The 24,538-nt window shown below is 36.0% G+C and overlaps 1 protein-coding gene across 1 annotated transcript in view; it reads left to right on the forward strand.

Moving 5' to 3' along the window:
* The window catches only part of LOC101893069 (otoferlin-like), a 159,852-nt gene that overhangs the window by 97,055 nt on the left and 38,259 nt on the right, over window positions 1–24,538 (forward strand). The window contains exon 6 of the mRNA XM_059122189.1: window positions 18,089–18,518. Within this exon, the coding sequence (XP_058978172.1) occupies window positions 18,089–18,518 (430 nt within the window). The remainder of the gene's footprint in view (window positions 1–18,088; window positions 18,519–24,538) is intronic.

Consider the following 24,538-nt stretch of genomic DNA (forward strand, 5'->3'; position numbering starts at 1 on the left):
AAAGTAATCAATTCAATGACATTTTTTAAACGTTTGTTTGTCAAAGGCGAATAAAACCTGTTCATTAAATAAAGTCTATTACCTCGAAACATGTGTGGGCCCCGCCGCTCCACCTTCTTAGAAAAACTGAAAGGGAAACACCTGTTTACCCCCTGGCTGTGATGAACATAACATATATTTTTTCATGCAATTTCATGTATCGAGCTACAACTCCAGTAATTACCCATCATCATCATCGTCATCGTTCTCATCATCATCATAACATCCAACTCTGGGAATTTGTTGTCGTGGTATTTTGTGTGGTAGGAGGATGTTTTTTTTTGCTCTCTTAACAAGCTTGTTTAGTATGTGTTCACATTACAGGTTTGTAACAATACGCATAACACAACATTTGTTGACAATAACAATAACACCAGAGGCATGACAAAAATTTTCCAAGAATTCTACATGCTTCACAACAACAACAGCAGCAGCAACGACAAAAGAAATGCCGAGTAAAAAATCTTTCGGAATAGAATAACAATTACCTTCAAAGTACTGCATAATTCAGAGATTATTAAATTGTAAGTAGGTTTTAAAGTCTACTTTAAAGGAGTTTTCAGTTTTTTGTTCGGGAAAGTTGTTATATTTTGTGTAATATGAGATATGCCGATATGAATTCAAAGGAGAAAAGATGTACGATGTAGGCTCAGGAAAATATGTACTGAGATGTAATATGGCTTAGATTAAATGGAGTTAGGTACACCGACCATTCCCCACAAGGAGGGATGCCTTATAGCAACACATTCATATCCTTCAGTAAAGTATTCTCTAAACAGCAAATTATATTGATTTGAGCTTAAATTCTGGAATTTTATGTTCAACAGACATTTTTTTAAATATAACAAAAATCATTAATTTATTAAAATGAAAAAATACCAATCAATTATTTTCCCTCGTGTTTTATTTAATTAGAAAAAAATGTTTGTCAAACATTGTGCCTCCCAAAATTAAAGACTAACAAGAGATGATTCTCCACCAAGAGGACATGACATCGAATTCTTGGAAATTCGAAGTCCATGACTAATAAAACAGATTGGTGATGGGTAATCAACTAATTGACAAATCATCAACGACAACGAAACAGTAAAAGTAGGTTGGAGTAAAAGCCAGGTTATTATTATAAAATGTGTAGTTGTTTGAGGAAGAAAATCCAAAGAGTAGTGAACTACTGTCGTTTTTTGTTGGCCAAGAAAATTGTATGTAAAGGTCGACGTTCTAATATAGCCCCCATATAAAGGTATCACCTAATATTTGGATTTTGATGAAATTATTTAAAATGTCCTATTTCAAATTGGATGGGACCGATATTGTCCATTTTCGCACCTGAACTACCACTGATGCAAATATTAGGATTTGCCACGTTGGAATAAAATCGGATTATCCTTTCTTTTTCTGCACAGAAAAGTATTTTTTTAAAACATTTAACTTTTGTGGGAGTTTTCGGAAAATCGTACTAAAAGTGTACGAAAAGTGCTATAATGTACTAAAAATTGAATACTTTGTGTTGAACAAACGAAATGAGCTAGAATTCTGAAATTTGGAATGAGAGTCACAGATGTACCAAAGGCTTTTTGGAAATTCGAATTCGTTACGCAAAGTTCTAAAATGGTACTAAGCTCCTCAAATGTTACTATTTCGTATCATAAAGACCTAAAAACATGCAATTTGGTATGAGAATCAAGGTTGGAAAATAAATTTGATACAAGAAGGTGGTTTTTGGCAACGTGTACTAAGTGTGCAAACTGTACTAAATTCGGAACAGTTTGGTTTGAGGTGAACGGATGAAGCTCAAATTTGAAAATGAAGTGCTTCAAGTATTATGAAGTAGTTTTTTAAGGAATGTGTAAGACATGACACGAAAATTACAAAATGGTAATATACAGGCTACAATCAGGTATTGAGTGAACAGATAGTGCTGATATTTGGTATTAGCCTGGACACTGTTCGCTGTTCAGCTTGGACACACGGAGTTCTAATTGGTATTGTTTGTATTGTACTGAGAGTTGTTGTGTTTGGAATTTAAAAATGAGTCTTGTATTTGTACGAAAAGTACTAGATGGTACTAAATTTGGTATTGACTGTAGGGATAGAATTGAAATAAAAAAATCTTAGCCGATCTTGATAAAATTTGGCAAATGTATTTCCGACCTCTACAATATATCTGGTACCAAATATCATAGTTGCGGAATGCTTATTACGAATGTGAGAAACTTGAACCACAAATCAGATGAAACATATACATGGGAGCTATAGCTATATCTGAATCGATTTTCACCAAATTCAATGCGCTTGCTTCTAGACTGAATTCGTTTGGATGTACAAATATTCTGGTAATTTGGACTGATATTGGCCATTTGGTGCACAATTAATCCGAAATCTGATATTTTATATTGGCCTGGTGGGTATGGTTAAGATATGGAAGTGGTTTGGAAATAAGTACTATAATTGTTCGGAAAGTACTAAGTGGCACTAAATGTGGTACTGGGTAAAGGGATGGAGCTGGAATCCCGAAAATTTATATTGAGGTCTTTGTTGGTGTCAGAATTGAGATATGGAGATGCTTATGGAAAAGTGTACTATAATTGTACGAAAAGTACCAAGTAATACTAAATTGGGTATAAGGTGTAGAGATGGGGCTGAAATCCCGAAAATTAATATTGAGCTCTCTGTTGGTTTGTACAATTGAGATATGGTTGTTGACGTTTTCAATGGCTTAGACAGAGAGACGCACACAGAAATGAATTTCGAAAACCTTTTTGAGATGGCCCACATAGCAAAAAATTAACTTTCCATGTAAAATATATAAAAATGAAAAATTAGGATTTCTTAGGCTTCTGTATAGACCCAACTTATTAGAGTTCGCGACTGGAAGATAACTATGTCTCATGAATATTCAGTACACCAAAGGGTTTTCACATAGCACACATTTTACGGTGAACTCAAATTTTAGGATTTTTGGTTGATTTTGTAACATTTACAACCCGGATTCGCTGTATATGGACAGAATGTGTTCCCAGAATATAAGAAACTTCCTTGCATTGAATTGTCTATAAAAGTCCACGTTTTGGTATAGTCCCCATATGACTGTACCTCCAGATGTTCAGTATTTTCAGTATTTTAGCTAAATTTTTCAACAGAATTATATCAAACTTGGTATTTGGAGTTCGTAATAGGGGGCCCCTTCTCCAGCAGATATTTGGCTATGGAGGTCCATGTTTTCATATAGGCCCCACATTCCTCTATCTCCAGATATTCGGTATTTTGACGACTTGTGATACACTTTTCACCGGGATTGTCTCAAATTTGGTATTTGGAGTTTGTAATGGGTACCACCACCTATGACAGAAAACTTGCCAATAGAAATTTGTCTAGTTGTCTTTCTTGCAGAGAGTAAAGTAGTTTTATTCCCATTTACAAAATGAGACGAAATCCCTAAAGAAACTCGCAAGCAATCAGTTGATTTGTAAAAACAAAAAAAAAAAAAAAAAAAAAAGATGAACCAAGCTTTCCAAAATAAAGATATTTAAATTACTTGCTCAAATATACATCACAGGAAGGAGAATAATTGGCTATAGAGGTCCACATTTTCGTATAAACCCGTAACACCTCATATTCGGAATTGTTAAATGTAGCGGAATTTTTAACCGATTCTTTAAACATTTTTCAAGTTCCTTCCAAATTGTGGAGTGTATTGAAAGATAGGCCCGCGCTAACTTAGGTGTTTTTATACCCTACACCACAAGGTGGTCAGGGTATTATGTCTTTGTGCATTTTTTTGTAACAGACAAAGGGAACCAGATAGACTCAGTGTACCTTTAGATGATCTGTATAGAATCATATTCAGAGCCGATTTATGCATGTCCGTCCGTCCGTCTGTCCATGTGTTTTTGTAAACAAAATACAGATCCCATTAATTGCACTATCCTGATGAGATTTTGCACAAATCATTTGTTTGACCCAAGGACGAAACCTATTGATATTATAATCGGTCAACATTTAGATATAGCTCACATATATATCTTCGTCCGATTTGCTTTTTATTGTGCACCAAACGTGTAATATCGGCCCGAATAGTATGGAATTTTGCACATACCACCTAATTATGCCTGGAAATAAGTATGCCAAATTTGATCGAAATCGGTTCAGATATAGCTATAGCTCCCAAATATATTGTTCATCCGATTTGTTATTTTTGTCCTCCGCAGCCGTAATATGCACTCCGTAACAACAATATTTGGGGAAATATATCAAATACAGCTCAGGAATACCTTTGGTAAATTTTATCGAGATCGGTTCAGATTTGAATATAGCTCCCATATATAACTTCGTCCGATTTACATTTTATTGTGCACCAAACGTCTAATATTTGCCCAACTGGGATGGAATTTGGTACTTACGACCGAATTGAGTCTAGAAGCTAGCATGTCAAATTTGGTGAAGATCGGTTCAGATTTAGCTATAGCTCCCATATATACTGTTCATCCGATATGTTATATTTGTTTCCCACAACCGTAATATGCACTCCGTAACAACGATATTCAGGGAAATATATCAAATACAGCTCAGAAATATCTTTGCCAAATTTTATCGAGATCGTTTCCGATTTGGATACGAGGAAACCTCTAGCTATACTGCCGGGGGAATATTGTCGCCACTTTTCAAACTAACACATCGTGCTTTGGATACAAATGCTTCGGCATATTTAGTCCTTTGAACCTTAAATTATAATTATAATCATCGCGGGTATGATTGAATTCTCCCATAAAAACTTTTAATTGTCATGTACTAAAATAGCAAAGTGGTGTAGGGTATCATAAAGTCGGCCCCGCCCGACTTTAAGACTTTCTTTCCTTCTGCATTTTTTTTTTCAAATTCAAGATAGATATTGTCTTTTGTCTTTGAAATTAATTCAGCCTGAATATGAGATATCGATACTGTATGATATATAATAGTCCCCATAAAACGGCGCCTCGCAGTTTGAGGGATATTTATTGTTTTGAACGATTTTAATCTAACACGGCTCTTTTATTTTAGGATTCTGGTAATTGGGAAAATTTTTTTAGGAAAACAAAAAAATTTTTTAGAGAAGAAAAAATTGTTTAGACTGAGATTTGCTCAATTTAAAACACTAGTATTTCTGTTGTGGACGAAGTCTGATTTTTAGATATTCTTTACAATGTTTATAAAGCTGTTTTAAAGCTATATTTTAAATATCAATTCGTTTATTGATATTTTATGTGTTTTTAAGACCGTACCTTATATCACAGTAAGTCGGTTATTTCATTGTTGTTTTGTTAGTGGAATCCCTATAACTTATAACCATCCGGTAGTTAAATTTATCTTCATTTTCTTATTAATGAAATTGCATATGGAATTGAAAATAGCTTTAATTAATAAAATATTGAATATCAAATTATAATTATTGAAATTTTGATTTATCAATGACCGACGTCAGACTATGAAATTTTAAAACTACACAATATAGCAAAATTAAAATAACTTATCATAAAACGTATGCTACTGCTGATGTAAACAATTTGTTGTATGAATATCTAAAACGAAAGAAGAAGAAACAGAGAAAAAATTGGAATAAGAAAATATGCCTCAAAGTTATGATTGAATTTTGTAAACTTTACACACACGCACACTGGATGCTGACAACATATTTGAAATAAGTTACTTACTCCAGCATTATATTTGTGGACATGTTTTCGTATTAAATTTGATTTCAGTTGTAGCTTAAAGGGATATCATAAATATTGTTATTTAAAGCAAATGGACAACCTTCTACGAAAAAAAGGTGTCACTTCATCGAAGTCTTCGGTGGAAGGTTAAGTTTTTGGTGAAAATTTTAAATTCAGTCTCACCTTGGCATTTTGTCGTATTGCCAAGGATTATAAGTAAACGTCTGTACTCGCATGTATGTTTTCTTCAAAATCCTTGTTGATGTATATCAATGGATTCTCGACGACGTCTGTCACATTGTGTCTATGTCACAAAATTGTCTGCCGATGACAAAGCATGTAAAATAAACCTTTCAACGGAATTGAAATGTGAATAGACATACACATGTTTATTTTACAGGTAACGTTAAAAAATATGCAGGCATACCAAAAATATTTTAGAGTACATTGTAAAAATCAAGTAAAATATATTACATATATTTAAATTAAGGTACTTTTTCAAACGGATTCGAGTTCGGGCGGTTAGAACTTTTTATAACTCCCGACATGAGGAAAATGAGATATGCTAGTTCCCTAAGAAGTTCGTGCGGTTAGGAAATATGGCTAGTGCCATTAAAATATTTAATTTGAACCTAGATATGTGGTTTGGAAAATATAAATATATTTTTTAAATATTTTTTAAAATAATATACCGGACCGAGTTTAATCAAATGATAAAATTCGGTTAAATATAAAAAAATCTATTCAATTCGGGCTAATATTACATATACAGGGTGAGTGAAAAATCGGCAACCAACTTCAGACTGCTGTCATTACTTAGCCACTCGCCCGTCAGCTGTTAAAATTATTCCAGTGTCAGCTAATTATACTGCTTACAAGCGTACAAAAATATTTTGGTGAGCATTTTCCCGAAAAAACGTTATTTGTGATAGAATTCAAGCGTGACAGCGTGATTTCTTTATATTTGGCTGGAAAACCACAAGTAGCTATAGTTAGAGCACTCCAGCATTTAAATGTGAATAAATCTTTTGTATCTCGTACCATCGCTCGTTACCGTGATGCTGGTAGCGTAACCCGACGTCAAGAAAGTGGACGGAAGAAAACAGCAACATCAGCAGAAATGGTTCGGAAAGTAAAGAAGCGACTTGATCGAAATCCGCGTCGCAGTGGCCCAAAATTGGCTCGTGAACTGAACATATCGCAATATTCCATTCGGCAAATATTGAAAAATGAGCTTGGGGTAAAGACATTGAAATTCCAAAAAGTGCATAACTTACACCGCAACAGAAAGAAAAGAGACTAAAAAGAGCAAAAAAGTTGCTTCGCTTGGCCGAAAGTGGTGAGCTGCCGAATTTGGTTTCCTCCGATGAGAAAATATTCGTTGTCCAGCAGTTTGTAAACAAACAAAATGATCATTTTTACTTGAGAGGTCAGCTAAAAATGTGCACCTTTGGTTGGCCACCACCAGGCCACCAGGACTCAAGCGCCGGCCAAGGTGATGGTGTGGGCCGCCATAACAGCCGATGGGCGCTCTCCGCTCGTATTAATCGATCGTGGCAACAGAATAAATTCCGAATATTATCAAGGAAATATTCTGGAGGGTGTATTAAAGCCTTGGTCTTTAGACCTTGGACATTCCAGCAGGACTCAGCACCATCGCACTCAGAACGCGCCACACAAGAATGGTTACAAAATCAGGTTCCTCGCTTCATTTTCAGAGCACAATGGCTACCAATTTTGGAATGCCACAAACGGAATGCTCATCCTATAACTCAGAGCGCCTATAATCACATATATTGATAACCTTACAATCACACATATACAAACATTAAGTAGAATGTGTGGGCAAGGGAAACACAGAACAACCTGTCACGCTTTCGTCAATAACATATCTCATTTCATGGAAGGCGACACTCCATCAGAAGTTAATCTTCTTACCATAAAGAGCTAAGTAAACTGTTTAGTGACAAGCAAACATAAGTACATATGTACATGTATGTCCTCCATTTGATCATACTCGCATATGTTTCTTTTAATTCAAAGGTGTTATCAGTCAGAGTTGAAATCATAATGTATAAATGGGTAAAGCTATATGTCGCATTTTAGCGCCTCATAAAATTTCGATAGAAATGTAATGGTGTAGAACCGGCATCAGAAGGGGTCTACCTATATTTTCCATTCTCCCAACTTACTTACTCATCGAAATGATAATTTTCAGACCCTATAGCTATACATTGATGAAGTGGATAAAATTTTGCTCAGATATATTTTAGACCCATAGAATTGTTGGTATTAAATGTCTACTTTTTGGTATAGCTCTATGATACTGTACCGGCAGGTTGTGGTGTAAATTTACAATTCTGCTCCCTATATGTAAAAACGTCATTGTAAAGAAATGGACAATAGATCAAAGTATATGTATAGTAATATTTGTACCACTCGATATTCGGAATTTTGATTATTTGTGTTGCATTTTTTCATCCGAATTGTATTTGAATCCTGTGACAGAAAATGGCTCATGCAGTTCCTTGGGATATACGATATTTTGATAATTGTAGTCATATTTTTATTGGAGTTTTTTTTTTTTATATCCTGAGTCATATGACTGAAGAGAGCATATATCATTTGATACGGCCAAAACGTGCCTCATCGAAATAACAATTTTAGAGCCTAGGTTTCTTTGGACCAAATTCGTTTCAGGACATTTGGAGTCGATCTAGCGATGTCCGTCCGTCTGTGTGGCTGGTGCACACGATAACTCTTGAAGAGAGTATCTGATTTGGTCCAAAATTGGTACATCGTAATATTCCACTCCTTCTGGCACCTCGTCCACAAAATGTCGAAATTTTCAAAAAAAAAAAAAAAAAATTTACTGCACAGAAAGAGAAACGATAATACGATTTTGCTTCCAATTTGCAAATCCTAATATTTGCATCACTGGCAGGTCAGGTGCGAAAATGGACAATGTCGGAGTGGGCCGACATCAAGTACCTCCCTCACAAATAGTCGAGATTTTGAATAATTTTAACTCTTATAAAATGTGATGTAAGAGTCCGATTGTCTTCAAATTACACACATCACAATATTTTTATTAACCCAAGGTCTGGTGATGGAATACATCAGTCCACTCCTTCTGGCACCTCCACACAAAGTGTCAACATTTTGAATAACCAAAACAATCATAAAATCCGAAATAAGCATCCAGTTATCCTCATAGTTACCTCCCTCACAAAGGGTCAAAATCTTGAATACCCATGAAGCTCATAAAACCCGAAATTAAAATCCGATCCCATTCGGACTTAACACATCTCAATATTTCTATCAACACAAGATATGTTATAAAGATGGTTGAGATCGGATCATTCCTTCTGGTATCCCCACTCCCACAAAAGTCAAAACTGTGAATATCCATGAAACTCATAAAACGCTAAATTCACATCAGATACCACTCGGACTTGGCACATCTCAATATTCCTATCAACACAAAATCTGTTATAAAGATGCTAGAGAACGGACCATTTCTTCTGGTACCTCCCCACACAGAGGCATTTTTGTATATTAAATGCCTGTTCCATTTCCTCATTATTTTTTAGGCCTAAGGCAAAACAATCCATTTTAAACTTGTAACAAAACTGTTTTTTAATGTTTTTATTTCAACCCCTGCCAGTCAATTTAATTAGCGTTTCATCAATATGTCTTAAACATTTATGGCTTTTCATTTATTCTTAATTTTAAATTAGGTTTTCAAACATTTTTCAATGCCTGAGGATGTTTTTTGTTGGTCGCGATACATTTTTGAAAATTGTTTGCCTTCATTACTTTAATTATCTCGGCCCGGCAATTAATCCATCAAATTTCAGACATAAGCCACAATACTGCTGAAGATTCTAATTAGTAAAACATATTTGTTGGCAAAACAAACAGTCATCCATGCAGTCAATGCCATTATGGGCTCCATTTTTTGCTGCTGTTATTGCCTTTGTGTTTTAATAGCATTTTTTTGAAAGAATAATTTATTATTTTATCAGGGAGCAGTGTCCTAAATACACACACTCGCACATACATAAACATAAAACCAAGTAGATATTTATCAATAATTAAATAGGACAAAATGTGCAAATGTACAGCATTTTGGGTTACAAATTTTATTTTATTTTCTCGGTTTTTTTTTGGGAGGTGGTACTAAATGTTTGAAATATATTCTGGAATTTTTGCTATAAAATTATGCTACGCGTGCCGCATTTTCCTTAAATGTCCATGGAAACATATGTACGAAAAGGTATGTGGCATTTTATTTTTATGTAAATTTAAATGAAATTCCATGCTTTTGTAATAATTGAAATTCCGTAAATTTTTATGAAGTCCGCATATGTTATAAAAAAATGTAAAATTACCGATATTAGATATTCAGGTAAAACATATTTTAATACTGTAGTATGGGATATGTCAAAATTTATTCTATATGGGACATGGTTGACAAATTTTGTTCCAAAAAATCACCAAATGGTTTTTTAGTCCTTTAAAAAAAAATACAATAAAAAAAAATAAATTAATTAATTAAATTTTGCTACAGCTTGCAGAAGACATCCAAAGTCTAAAGCTCACGTAACACCATATCCAATGTTTCAGACTAAAAATATTTCACCCTATTTTTTCATAATAAAATTAACCACCACCATATTTAAATCCTAGAAACCAACAGTGACCTAAAAATCAAATTTCATGATCCAAGCTCTATATATTTACCCAAGGGCAAATTTCGTACCCTTTAGTACTTTTCGAACAATCATAGTACACATTGTCAAATCCATCTCATTCTCTCAAAACCATATACGAGCAGTGGCCTCCATATCAGAATTCCAGACCTATCCTAAGACCCAATTTCTAATATATTACAGTACTTTTCATTATGTTTTACTACTCGTGTCAAAAATAAGCTACTGTGGCTTATGCATCAACAGTGCCCTCGATACTAAATTTCGAAATTCCATCTCTATCCCAACAGCCAACGGAACGGTTTCTGACATTTTGCACTTTTCGTACGGATTTCCAAAACCACATATTTCTTTCGACCATAGACACTAAAAGTGTAGTCATTATAAAATTTCGGGATTTCAGGTCTTTAGTACTTTTTGTTCAATTATAGTACACATTTCCAAAACCACCTCTCAGTCCCAGATACCAACAGAGACTTCAATATCAAATTTAGGGATTCTAGCTATAACCCTTACCCCAATAACCTATTTACTACTTTTCGAAAAATCTAAGAACGCATTTCCGAAACCACCTCCTTGTCTCAACCAAAGATACCTACAGTGACATCCATATCAAATTTCGGGATTCCAGCTCTATGGCTTTACCCAATAGCAACATTAGTAGTATTTAGTACTTTTCGAACAATTATAGCACGCATTCTCAAACCAATCTTCATATCTCAACCTCAAATACCGACAGTGACCTTAACACCAACTATCACGACTTATGCTCTATAATGTTGCCCCATTACCAAAGTTAGTACCATTTAGCTCCTTTTCTGAACAACAGCCACCAAATACCGAATTTAGTACTTTTCGTACAATTATAGCACACATTTCCAAAACCACTTTCATATCTTAATTTAAGATAGCAACATTATCAAATTTAAGGATTCCAGTCCTATCCCTTCACCCTGTACCAACTTTGGTACTATTTAGTACTTTTCGCACAATTTTAGTACACATTTCCAAAACCAGCTCCATATATTGACCACAGAAACCAACAGTGATCACAAGATCCAATTTCAGGATTTCGGCTCTATTCCTTCCTCTGATACACAATTTAGTGCTATTTAGTACTTCTCGTACAATTATAGTACACATTTCCAAAACATCCTCCATATCTCAACTCTATATATATCGATCTATATCAAATTTTAAGATTCCAGCCCTATATCTTTACCCGGTACTACTATGAGACGCATTTCCAAACCCACCGCCAAATCTCAAACTTAGATACCACCAGTAATCTAAATATCGTATTTCAGAATTTCATATCTATCCCTTCATCCAGTACCATTCAGTATAATTTCGTACAATTATTGTACACATTTCCGAAACGACCTCCATATGCCAGGGCTACACATAAACATCGACCATTATACAAAATTTCAGATTTCAAACAGTCTCAGTTCTCCCAATACCAAATTGTACCAAATATAGTACTATTTAGTACTTTTCGTGCACTTGTAGTATGCATTTCCAAAAACACCACTTAATCACAAAACTACTACTAACAAAGACTCCAATACAAAACTTTAAGACTCCAGCTTCATCAGTTCACCCTAAATCAAACTCTTTCAAATTTAATACAGTTCGGACATTAAGTACATATTACCAAAACCACATTCATATATCAAACTTACTGCCTTACTTTGATTCTCATACCAAATTTCAAGATTTTAGCTCTATCCGTTCACATAGCACCGAATGGTACCATTTTAGAAATTAAGTAATATTTTAGAACATTTCCCAAATTTATAGTTCGAATTTCCAATAACCCTTTGGATTATCTATCTATCACACCAACAGTGATTCATTCCAAATTCTAAATCCATCGGTCATCATAATTTAAATCGTTAGAAATTTAGTACCATATAGTACAAATAAGTGCGAAATTCCATAACTTTCTATATAACCCAATCCTACACTCTAATCCAAATTTAAAGATTCCAGCCCTATCTGTTCACCTAAATCCAAATTTAGTACATTTTAGTACGTACAACATACATGGTGAGATAAAAAGCTGCAGCAAAGTTAATCGCAATAATTTTTAATTTTTTTTTTTTTTTTGCTTAAATTTTATTGAATGAAGGCAAAAAATGTCGGAAATAGCATCAAATTTTAGAATAAGTTTAGATTTGTTCGAAATGGTCACCTTTGGCACGAATTATGGCTTTCAAACGGCAAATGAAACCGTCACACAATGCCCGAATGTTGCTCTGCTGTGTTTTGGCCCGTCCATTCCCGCGAATCGCTTGCTTGAGGTGATCGACACTTGGGTATTTTTTAGTGCCAACCTTGCTTTCCAAAATACTTCAGACACAATAATACAACGGATTGGTACCCGGAGATTTTGGTAGCCATTGTGCGCTGGAAATGAAGCGAGGAATATCATTTTGAAACATTCATGGGTGGCGCGTGCTGAGTGCGATGGTGCTGAGTCCTATTGTAACGTCCAAGGTCTGCGGCCAAAATGTTTGCGTGTCCAAGGCATTAATACACCCTCCAGAATATTTTAACGATAACATTCGTCGATTAATACGAGCGTAGAGCGACCATCGGCTGTTAAGGTGGCCCATGAGTTCTGGTGGCCAACCGAATGTGCGCATTTTCAGCTGACCTCTTTGGCAAGTAAACACGATCATTTTGTTGGTTTCACTGCTGGACAACGAATGTTTTCTCATCGGAGAAAACCAAATTCGGCAGTTCATCACTTTCCGCCAAGCGAAGCAACTCTTTAGCTCTTTTGAGTCTATTTTCTTTCTATTGCGGTGTAAGTTCTTGCACTTTTTGGAATTTCAATGGCTTTACCCTGAGCTCATTTTTCAATATTTGCCGAATGGAATATTGCGATATGTTCAGCTCACGAGCCATTTTACGGCCACTGCGACGCGGGTTTCGATCAAGTCGCTTCTTTACTTTTCAAACTGCTGCATTTCTGCTGACGTTGCTGTTATCTTCTGTCCACTTCCATGACGTCGGGCTACGCTACCAGTATCACGGTAACGAACGATCCCACGAGACATAAAACATTTATTCACATTTAAGTGCTGGAGTGCTCTAACGATCGCCACTTGTGAGTTTCCAGCCAAATATAAAGAAATCACACTAACACGCTTGAATTCCATCACGAATAACTTTTTTTCTGGGAATAATTCTAACAGTTGTCGGACGGGTAGCTTAAACATGACAGCAGTACGAAGTTAGTTGCAGTTTTTATTATTTAAGATGGCGACACGAGTATGTCATTGAAAAGCAAATAACTCAAATAAACTTCCGATCAAAAGCAAACAGCTATAATGCCCCTCTTAAAATTACCTTGTCAGACACAGTCATTTGGCGGCAAATATGTTTGATATTCCAATCCATCCAACTTACTTGGCTAAATATGCAAACATCCTTATTTGGTACTTTTTTGAAATGTCTGCAATTGTAATATTTTGTTTAAGGGCGACTACAGTATATCCTTGATGCCTCATCAAATTGCAAAGGAAAAAATCTACTCCATCATTTTACGGTTATCAGTCAGTTACTATGACGGTAAATATTGTGGTAAGAGATTTGCATGGTTTGTTTATCCGTGTCATTTGCCATGTTTACCATGTCTGCCTTACTCTCTGTCGGTCTGTATCTGAAAGCCTAAATACACACGAGTATGTAAATATAAATATCTGCAAGACTAACCTGACTTTTCGCGTAATAATGTTGTTATTAAATACCAAAAAAAGTTGATTTTTCAGATCAAAAAACATTTTTTTTAAATCCTCGTTTATAATGCTGTTAAAAGCAGAGAATGATGAGACGTTTTTTGGTTGGCTTACTTTGTTTTGGATACATTTCGAATGTGAATATTTAAAATGGAGAACATCTGTAGAAGAAAAAAACAACAAACAATTTTTTTGTTTACATATGCCCCATTTCCGTAACTTTTCCGTTTTTCTTATTGATAAACGAAGCGTGTCATTTAAACATTCCCCTGCTAAAAAAAGTTTTGCGAAGTACTTCAAATATTCTCGGCAATCCTGAATAAACAAGTGAAAGGAAACCAATTGTGATACCGGGGCTGAGATAAGTAATGAAGCAGAAAGTGAGACCTGTAGATATCATTTTTGGGGTAACGAAAGGAAATGGGTTATTGTGGGCAAAGTTGTTCATTTCAAGCACTATAGGGTTTCTTTGATAGATTATTAATTTTTATTTAAAAAAGGTGAAATTAATTATTGATCGATTGTGGTGACTAAGATCCAAGTCAAAGCAATCATTAACAATTATGGATGTTCCGCTTGCAATGCCTCCAGATATTAGTTGTGGACTCGGACTCATCGATGTTCAGAAATTTAAATTTTGAATTTAACAAAAACCAGTAAAGAAAGTCCTAAAGTCGGGCGGGGCCGATTTTATGATACCCTACACTACTTTGCTAATTTAGTTGAGCTCCACTTAATATTTAAAAGTTTTTATGGGAGAATTCAATCATACACCCTATAATTATAATTATAATTTAAAATTCAAAGGACTAAATATGCCGAAGCATTTGTATCTTTTAAATTCAGACTTGTATTGCCCATTTGGAGCAAAATTAATTTGAAATCAGATAAAGATATATATGGGAGCTATATCGAAATCTGAACCGATCTCGATAAAATTTAGCAAAGATATTTCTGAGCTGTATTTGATATATTTCCCTGAATATCGTTGATACGGAGTGCATATTACGGCTGGGGATAACAAATATAACAAATCGGATGAACAATATATATGGGAGCTATAGCTATATCTGAACCGATCTTCACCAAATTTGGCATACTACCTTCTAGACTCAATTCGGTGGTATGTGTCAAATTCCATCCCATTTGGACAAATATTAGACAATAAAAGGTAAATCGGACGAAGTTATATGTGGGAGCTATATCCAAATCTGAACCGATCTCGATAAAATTTAGCAAAGATATTTCTGAGCTGTATTTTATATATTTCCCTGAATATCGTTGTTACGGAGTGCATATTTCGGCTGCGGAGGACAAAAATAACAAATCAGATGAACAATATATATGGGAGCTATAACTATATCTGAACCGATTTCGATCAAATTTGGCATACTTATTTTCAGGTCTAATTTGGTTATATGTGCAAAATTCCATACAATTCGGGCTGATATTACACGTTTGGTGCACAATAAAAGGCAAATCGGACGAAGATATATATGGAAGCTATATCAAAATTTTGACCGATTATCTCCAATTTCAATAGGGTTCGTCTTTGGGCCAAACAAATGATTTGTGCAAAATTTCACCTGGATAGGGCAATAAATGCGACCTGTACTTTGTTTACAAAAATACATGGACAGACGGACAGATGGACGGACGGACATGCATAAATCGACTCAGAATGTGATTCTATGCAGATCATCAAAAGGAACTATGGGTCAATCTCGTTTCCTTCTGCCTGTTAGAAACAAATGCACAATATAAGGTAATATGCAGGGTGAGATGAAAAAACTGCAACTAATTTCAGACTGCTGTCATTTCTAAAACACTCGTCCGGCAGCTTTCAAAGTTATTCCAGTGACAGCTCATTGTATTGCTTACAAGCGTACAAAAGCATTTAGGCGATGATGTTTCAGACAAAAAGTTATTCGTGATGGAATTCAAGGGTGATAGTGTGATTTCTTTATATTTGACAGGAGAACCACAAGTGGCTATTGTTAGAGCACTCCAGAATTTAAATGTGAATAAATCTTTTTGTCTCGTACCATCGCTCGTTACCGTGATATTGGTAGCGTACCCCGACGTCAAGGATGTGGACGGAAGAAAACAGCAACATAAGCAGAAATGGTTCGAAAAATGGCTCGTGAGCAGAACATATCGCAATATTCCATTCGGCAAATATTGAAAAAGTTAAAAAGCAGTAAGTTCGGCCGGGCCAAACATTGAATACCCTCCACCATTTGAAACGAATTTGGAAATTTAAAAAAATAAAATCCTTAAAAAATTATGTTAAATTTTAAAAATACCGAATATTGTCGTTATATTCGGGTCTACATAGGCATTGTTTGCCATTAGCCATTACCATATTCAAGTTCGAAACTTGAAATAACCGGTGAATAATGCAGCAAAAATCATCAAAATATCGTATATAGGGAGGTACCATTACATCGGAGTTGTGCGAAGACCTGGACCAGCGTAGACAATTTTCTGTCACAGGCTATAGCATCCATTACTAACGTCAAATACGATATCTCAAACAATTTCGGTGGGTATTGTACCTAAACTCGTCAAAATACCGAATATAGGAAGGTACTGATATATGGGGCCTATACGAAGACCTGGACCTGCATAGACATTTTTCTGTCAAAGACTGTAGTTCCCATTACGAACTCTAAATAAGTAATTTGAAACAATTCCGGTGAATAATGTCGCTAAAATCATCAAAATACCGAATATCTGGAGGTACCGTTATATGGGGGCTATATGAAAACGTGGACCTACATGGCCCATTTACGAACGTAACCTGCCTACTGGAAAAATAAACACGTGTGCAAAATTTTATTTTTTTATTCTAACCTATTTTTATTTTCTAACCCTTTATTTTTAATTTCTAACCCTATAGACTCAAAAGAGCTAAAGAGTTACGTCGCTTGGCCGAAAGTGGTGTAGTGCCGAATTTGGTTTCCCCCAAGGAGAAACATTCGTTGTCTAGCTGTTTGTAAACAAACAAAATGATCTTGTTTACTTGCCAAAGAGGTCAGATGAAATGTGCACCTTCGGTTGGCCACCAGAACTGAAGCGCCGGCTATGGTGATGGTGTGGGCCGTCATAACAGCAGATGATCGCTCTCCGAATAGCTGAATATTATCACGAAAATATTCTGGAGGGTGAATTAAAGCCTTGGGCACGCAAACATTTTGAATGCAGACTTTGGACATTCCAATAGGACTCAGCACCATCGCACTTAGAACGCGCCACCCAAATATTGTTACAAAATGATGTTCCTCGCTTCATTTTCAGCACACAATGGCCACCAAAATCTCCGGATACCAATCCGTTGGACTATTGTATCTGGAGTATTTTGGAAAGCAAAGTAGGCACGAAAAAATACCAAAGTGTCGATCACCTCAAGAAAGCGCTTCGCCGGGAATGGGCCGAAACATTAAGGCAGCGTGTGACGGTTTCATTGGCCGTTTGAAGGCCATAATTCGTGCCAAAGGTGACAAATTCGAACAAATCTAAACTTATTCTGAAATTTGACGTTATTTCCGACATGTTTTGCTTTCATTCAATAAAATTTAAAAAAAAGTGTAAAAATTATGGCGTTGGGCTTTGTTGCAGTTTTTTTTTTGTCTCACCCTGTATGTAGCTCGAATATCGAATCCCGGCACATTTACATATAATTACAAAATTTTCAAATAATGGAGACTTGTGAACGTATCTGAGTAAATGTATAGAATGAATTGTTTTCTCTCAAAATTAATAAATACTTCAATAATAAAAAATCGAAAAACCACCATGAATCTGATGACCTGATCAAATCCTTATGTTGAGATATTTTCTTAACAATATTCCAAAAAAACAATACTAATATTTCCCTCATCTTCTCCCCCCACAGATTCCAGTGGTACTCTTGCATCGAGTGGCGGTGGAGCTTCGAGTGGCAGTGAATCGTCGAGAAAGCGACTCCTGAAACGTGTCGTATCCAGTGCCACGTCAAATGTTCAAATACCAACAATATCGGCAACAACACCAGGATCATCTTCCACAACACAGCCGATACCAATTGTACCGAGTCGACAACGTGCCGACAGTAGCCATGGCAAGTCACAAAGTCGCAGCAATTCTGTTGGTGGCACATCAATGGGTGGTGGGGGAGGTGGTGCTGGAACGGCTGCATCCAGTGAAGCTGGCACACCCGGTGGAAGCCCGGTGCCAGTTGTCAAGGAGAAACGTATCGCAATGCGAGCTGTACGCAGTTTAATGCGTTTGGGACGCAGTCGACAGAGTTCACAGACACGTGATAGTAGTACCGAGGATGAAGGCAGGTAAGAGAAGCTACCAAACAAAAACGATATAAAATGATATGTGACGAACACAATGAGTGTTAAAATGGCGCAAAAAGATAGCAGCCAGCCAGCAATTCACTCTAACAAAACTTTGTGTAAATATTATTGTTGTTCTTTTTTTCTTGTGTGTGTGTGTGTGTGTGTGTGAACACTCATTCACACACATACATTCGCATATCTTCTTAAATGTATTCCAGGAAATGCAAAGAATTGCATTTATGCTTCTTTTGTTGATAGATTGGAAAATAAATATTCATGGAAATGCATTCGTTTATTTCATGTGAATGTGAAAATGTTTACGAAGTGAATCATAAATAGTTGCCTTGGGACTTATGCGATTATATTTCACAGGGTTTGTGGAAGGACTTCAAGGTAATTACGACGAAACATTTTTCAGTCGGAAAAGTCTTAGCTTCCATAAACTTCTATATGTATTTAACGACTGGAATCGGAGGAAGACCACGTATTGAATCAGTTTTGAATTTTCACTGATTTTTATACACTACACCAGGTCAGGGTATTAAGTCCTTGTGCATTTGTTTGTAACAGGCAAAAGATAACGAGATAGATCCATAGTCCCTTTTGATGATCTGCATTCTGAGTCGATTTATGCATGTCCGTCCGACCGTCTGTCCATGTATTTTTGTAAGCAAAATACAGGTCGCATTTATTACCCGATCCAGATGAAATTTTGCACATATCATTTGATTGAATCATGGACGCACCCTATTGAAATTGGAAATAATCGGTCAAAATTTAGATATAGCTCCCATATATATTTCGTCAGATTTGATTTTTAGTGTGCACCAAACGTGTAATATCATACAACCAGATTAAGCCTGAAAATAAGTATTCCAAATTTGATCGAAATCGGTTCAGATATAGCTATAGCTCCCATATATATTGTTCATCCGATTTGTTATTTTTGTCCTCCGCAGCTGTAATATGCACTCTGTAACAACGACAATTGGGGCAATATACAGCTCAGAAATACTTTCGGTAAATTTTATCGAGATTTGTTCAGATTTGGATATAGTTCAAATATACATATATTCGAACGTGTAATATTAGCCCTAATGGGATGGAATTTGGCACTTACGAATTTGACCGAATGCCAAATTTGACCGAAATCGGTGCAGATATAGCTATATCAAATACAGCTCAGAAATACTTTCACTAAATTTTATCGAGATCGGTTGAAAGTTGGATATAGCTCCCATATATTTCAATGAGACACGTTTTTGTCGCATCAAATGATATATACCATTTGTAACCTTATAGCTGAGGGTAAAGTACTTTTGGGATTTTAGTACTTTTTAGGTACATATAAAAACCACTAAAATCTTAAAAGTACTTCAAAACATTATCTCTATAACTTTAGTCATATGGCTACAAAGGGGATATATATCATTTGATACGACTAAAGCGTGTCGCATCGAAATAACGATTTTAGAACCTAGGTCTTTTTGGACAAAATCCGTTTCAGAACATTTAGATTCAATCTAGGGGTGTTCGTCCGTTCCGTGCTAGACCAAGTGCGAAAATGGACAATATAAGTCCACTGCATCAAGTGCCTACCCCACAAAGGGTCAAAATTTTTAATAATTATAACCCTATTATGTAAGAGTCAAATAGTCTTAAAATTACACACATCACAATATTTTTATTAACACAATATCCAGTGTGAGGATAGAATATATTGCTTTACTCTTTGTTCTTTGTCCCTGAGGACACTTTTTTCGTATAGAAAAAATTTCCTCAGGTCCCTGAGGACAGTTTTTTCGTATAGAAAAAATTTCCTCAGGTCCCTGAGGACACTTTTTTCGTATAGAAAAAATTTCCTCAGGTCTCTGAGGACAGTTTTTTCGTATAGAAAAAATTTCCTCAGGTCCCTGAGGACAGTTTTTTCGTATAGAAAAAATTTCCTCAGGTCCCTGAGGACAGTTTTTTCGTATAGAAAAAATTTCCTCAGGTCCCTGAGGACAGTTTTTTCGTATAGAACAAATTTCCTCAGGTCCCTGAGGACAGTTTTTTCGTATAGAAAAAATGTCCTCAGGTCCCTGAGGACAGTTTTTTCGTATAGAAAAAATTTCCTCAGGTCCCTGAGGACAGTTTTTTCGTATAGAAAAAATTTCCTCAGGTCCCTGAGGACAGTTTTTTCGTATAGAAAAAATTTCCTCAGGTCCCTGAGGACAGTTTTTTCGTATAGAAAAAATTTCCTCAGGTCCCTGAGGACAGTTTTTTCGTATAGAAAAAAGTTCCTCAGGTCCCTGAGGACAGTTTTTTCGAATAGAAAAAAGTTCCTCAGGTCCCTGAGGACACTTTTTTCGTATAGAAAAAATTTCCTCAGGTCCCTGAGGACAGTTTTTTCGTATAGAAAAAATTTCCTCAGGTCCCTGAGGACAGTTTTTTCGTATAGAAAAAATTTCCTCAGGTCCCTGAGGACAGTTTTTTCGTATAGAAAAAATTTCCTCAGGACCCTGAGGACAGTTTTTTCGTATAGAAAAAATTTCCTCAGGACCCTGAGGACAGTTTTTTCGTATAGAAAAAATTTCCTCAGGACCCTGATGACAGTTTTTTCGTATAGAAAAAATTTCCTCAGGACCCTGAGGACAGTTTTTTCGTATAGAAAAAATTTCCTCAGGACCCTGAGGACAGTTTTTTCGTATAGAAAAAATTTCCTCAGGACCCTGAGGACAGTTTTTTCGTATAGAAAAAATTTCCTCAGGTCCCTGAGGACAGTTTTTTCGTATAGAAAAAATTTCCTCAGGTCCCTGAGGACAGTTTTTTCGTATAGAAAAAATTTCCTCAGGTCCCTGAGGACAGTTTTTTCGTATAGAAAAAATTTCCTCAGGTCCCTGAGGACAGTTTTTTCGTATAGAAAAAATTTCCTCAGGTCCCTGAGGACAGTTTTTTCGTATAGAAAAAATTTCCTCAGGTCCCTGAGGACAGTTTTTTCGTATAGAAAAAATTTCCTCATGTCCCTGAGGACAGTTTTTTCGTATAGAAAAAATTTCCTCAGGTCCCTGAGGACAGTTTTTTCGTATAGAAAAAATTTCCTCAGGTCCCTGAGGACAGTTTTTTCGTATAGAAAAAATTTCCTCAGGTCCCTGAGGACAGTTTTTTCGTATAGAAAAAATTTCCTCAGGTCCCTGAGGACAGTTTTTTCGTATAGAAAAAATTTCCTCAGGTCCCTGAGGACAGTTTTTTCGTATAGAAAAAAGTTCCTCAGGTCCCTGAGGACAGTTTTTTCGTATAGAAAAAAGTTCCTCAGGTCCCTGAGGACAGTTTTTTCGTATAGAAAAAATTTCCTCAGGTCCCTGAGGACAGTTTTTTCGTATAGAAAAAATTTCCTCAGGTCCCTGAGGACAGTTTTTTCGTATAGAAAAAATTTCCTCAGGTCCCTGAGGACAGTTTTTTCGTATAGAAAAAATTTCCTCATGTCCCTGAGGACAGTTTTTTCGTATAGAAAAAATTTCCTCAGGTCCCTGAGGACAGTTTTTTCGTATAGAAAAAATTTCCTCAGGTCCCTGAGGACAGTTTTTTCGTATAGAAAAAATTTCCTCAGGTCCCTGAGGACAGTTTTTTCGTATAGAAAAAATTTCCTCAGGTCCCTGAGGACAGTTTTTTCGTATAGAAAAAATTTCCTCAGGTCCCTGAGGACAGTTTTTTCGTATAGAAAAAATTTCCTCAGGTCCCTGAGGACAGTTTTTTCGTATAGAAAAAATTTCCTCAGGACCCTGAGGACAGTTTTTTCGTATAGAAAAAATTTCCTCAGGTCCCTGAGGACAGTTTTTTCGTATAGAAAAAATTTCCTCAGGTCCCTGAGGACAGTTTTTTCGTATAGAAAAAATTTCCTCAGGTCCCTGAGGACAGTTTTTTCGTATAGAAAAAATTTCCTCAGGTCCCTGAGGAAAGGTTTTTCGTATAGAAAAAATTTCCTCAGGTCCCTGAGGACAGTTTTTTCGTATAGAAAAAATTTCCTCAGGTCCCTGAGGACAGTTTTTTCGTATAGAAAAAATTTCCTCAGGTCCCTGAGGACAGTTTTTTCGTATAGAAAAAATTTCCTCAGGTCCCTGAGGACAGTTTTTTCGTATAGAAAAAATTTCCTCAGGTCCCTGAGGACAGTTTTTTCGTATAGAAAAAATTTCCTCAGGTCCCTGAGGACAGTTTTTTCGTATAGAAAAAATTTCATCAGGTCCCTGAGGACAGTTTTTTCGTATAGAAAAAATTTCCTCAGGTCCCTGAGGACAGTTTTTTCGTATAGAAAAAATTTCCTCAGGTCCCTGAGGACAGTTTTTTCGTATAGAAAAAATTTCCTCAGGTCCCTGAGGACAGTTTTTTCGTATAGAAAAAATTTCCTCAGGTCTCTGAGGACAGTTTTTCCGTATAGAAAAAATTTCCTCAGGTTCCTGAGGACACTTTTTTCGTATAGAAAAAATTTCCTCAGGTCCCTGAGGACACTTTTTTCGTATAGAAAAAATTTCCTCAGGTCCCTTAGGACACTTTTTTCGTATAGAAAAAATTAACTCAGGTCCCTGAGGACACTTTTTTCGTATAGAAAAAATGTCCTCAGGTCCCTGAGGACAGTTTTTTCCTATAGAAAAAATTTCCTCAGGTCCCTGAGGACAGTTTTTTCGTATAGAAAAAATTTCCTCAGGTCCCTGAGGACAGTTTTTTCGTATAGAAAAAATTTCCTCAGGTCCCTGAGGACAGTTTTTTCGTATAGAAAAAATTTCCTCAGGTCCCTGAGGACAGTTTATTCGTATAGAAAAAATTTCCTCAGGTCCCTGAGGACAGTTTTTTCGTATAGAAAAAATTTCCTCAGGACCCTGAGGACAGTTTTTTCGTATAGAAAAAATTTCCTCAGGTCCCTGAGGACAGTTTTTCGTATAGAAAAAATTTCCTCAGGTCCCTGAGGACAGTTTTTTCGTATAGAAAAAATTTCCTAAGGCCCTGTGGACAGTTTTTTCGTATAGAAAAAAGTTCCTCAGGTCCCTGAGGACACTTTTTTCGTATAGAAAAAAGTTCCTCAGGTCCCTGAGGACACTTATTTCGTATAGAAAAAAGTTCCTCAGGTCCCTGAGGACACTTTTTTCGTATAGAAAAAAGTTCCTCAGGTCCCTGAGGACACTTTTTTCGTATAGAAAAAAGTTCCTCAGGTCCCTGAGGACACTTTTTTCGTATAGAAAAAAGTTCCTCAGGTCCCTGAGGACACTTTTTTCGTATAGAAAAAAGTTCCTCAGGTCCCTGAGGACAGTTTTTTCGTATAGAAAAAATTTCCTCAGGTCCCTGAGGACAGTTTTTTCGTATAGAAAAAATTTCCTCAGGTCCCTGAGGACAGTTTTTTCGTATAGAAAAAATTTCCTCAGGTCCCTGAGGACAGTTTTTTCGTATAGAAAAAATTTCCTCAGGACAGTTTTTTCGTATAGAAAAAATTTCCTCAGGTCCCTGAGGACAGTTTTTTCGTATAGAAAAAATTTCCTCAGGTCCCTGAGGACAGTTTTTTCGTATAGAAAAAATTTCCTCAGGTCCCTGAGGACAGTTTTTTCGTATAGAAAAAATTTCCTCAGGTCCCTGAGGACAGTTTTTTCGTATAGAAAAATTTCCTCAGGTCCCTGAGGACAGTTTTTTCGTATAGAAAAAATTTCCTCAGGTCCCTGAGGACAGTTTTTTCGTATAGAAAAAATTTCCTCAGGTCCCTGAGGACAGTTTTTTCGTATAGAAAAAATTTCCTCAGGTCCCTGAGGACAGTTTTTTCGTATAGAAAAATTTCCTCAGGTCCCTGAGGACAGTTTTTTCGTATAGAAAAAATTTCCTCAGGTCCCTGAGGACAGTTTTTTCGTATAGAAAAAATTTCCTCAGGTCCCTGAGGACAGTTTTTTCGTATAGAAAAAATTTCCTCAGGTCCCTGAGGACAGTTTTTTCGTATAGAAAAAATTTCCTCAGGTCCCTGAGGACAGTTTTTTCGTATAGAAAAAATTTCCTCAGGTCCCTGA

The sequence above is a fragment of the Musca domestica genome, unplaced genomic scaffold (assembly GCF_030504385.1).
Source record: "Musca domestica strain aabys unplaced genomic scaffold, Musca_domestica.polishedcontigs.V.1.1 2, whole genome shotgun sequence".
Lineage (NCBI taxonomy): Eukaryota > Metazoa > Arthropoda > Insecta > Diptera > Muscidae > Musca > Musca domestica.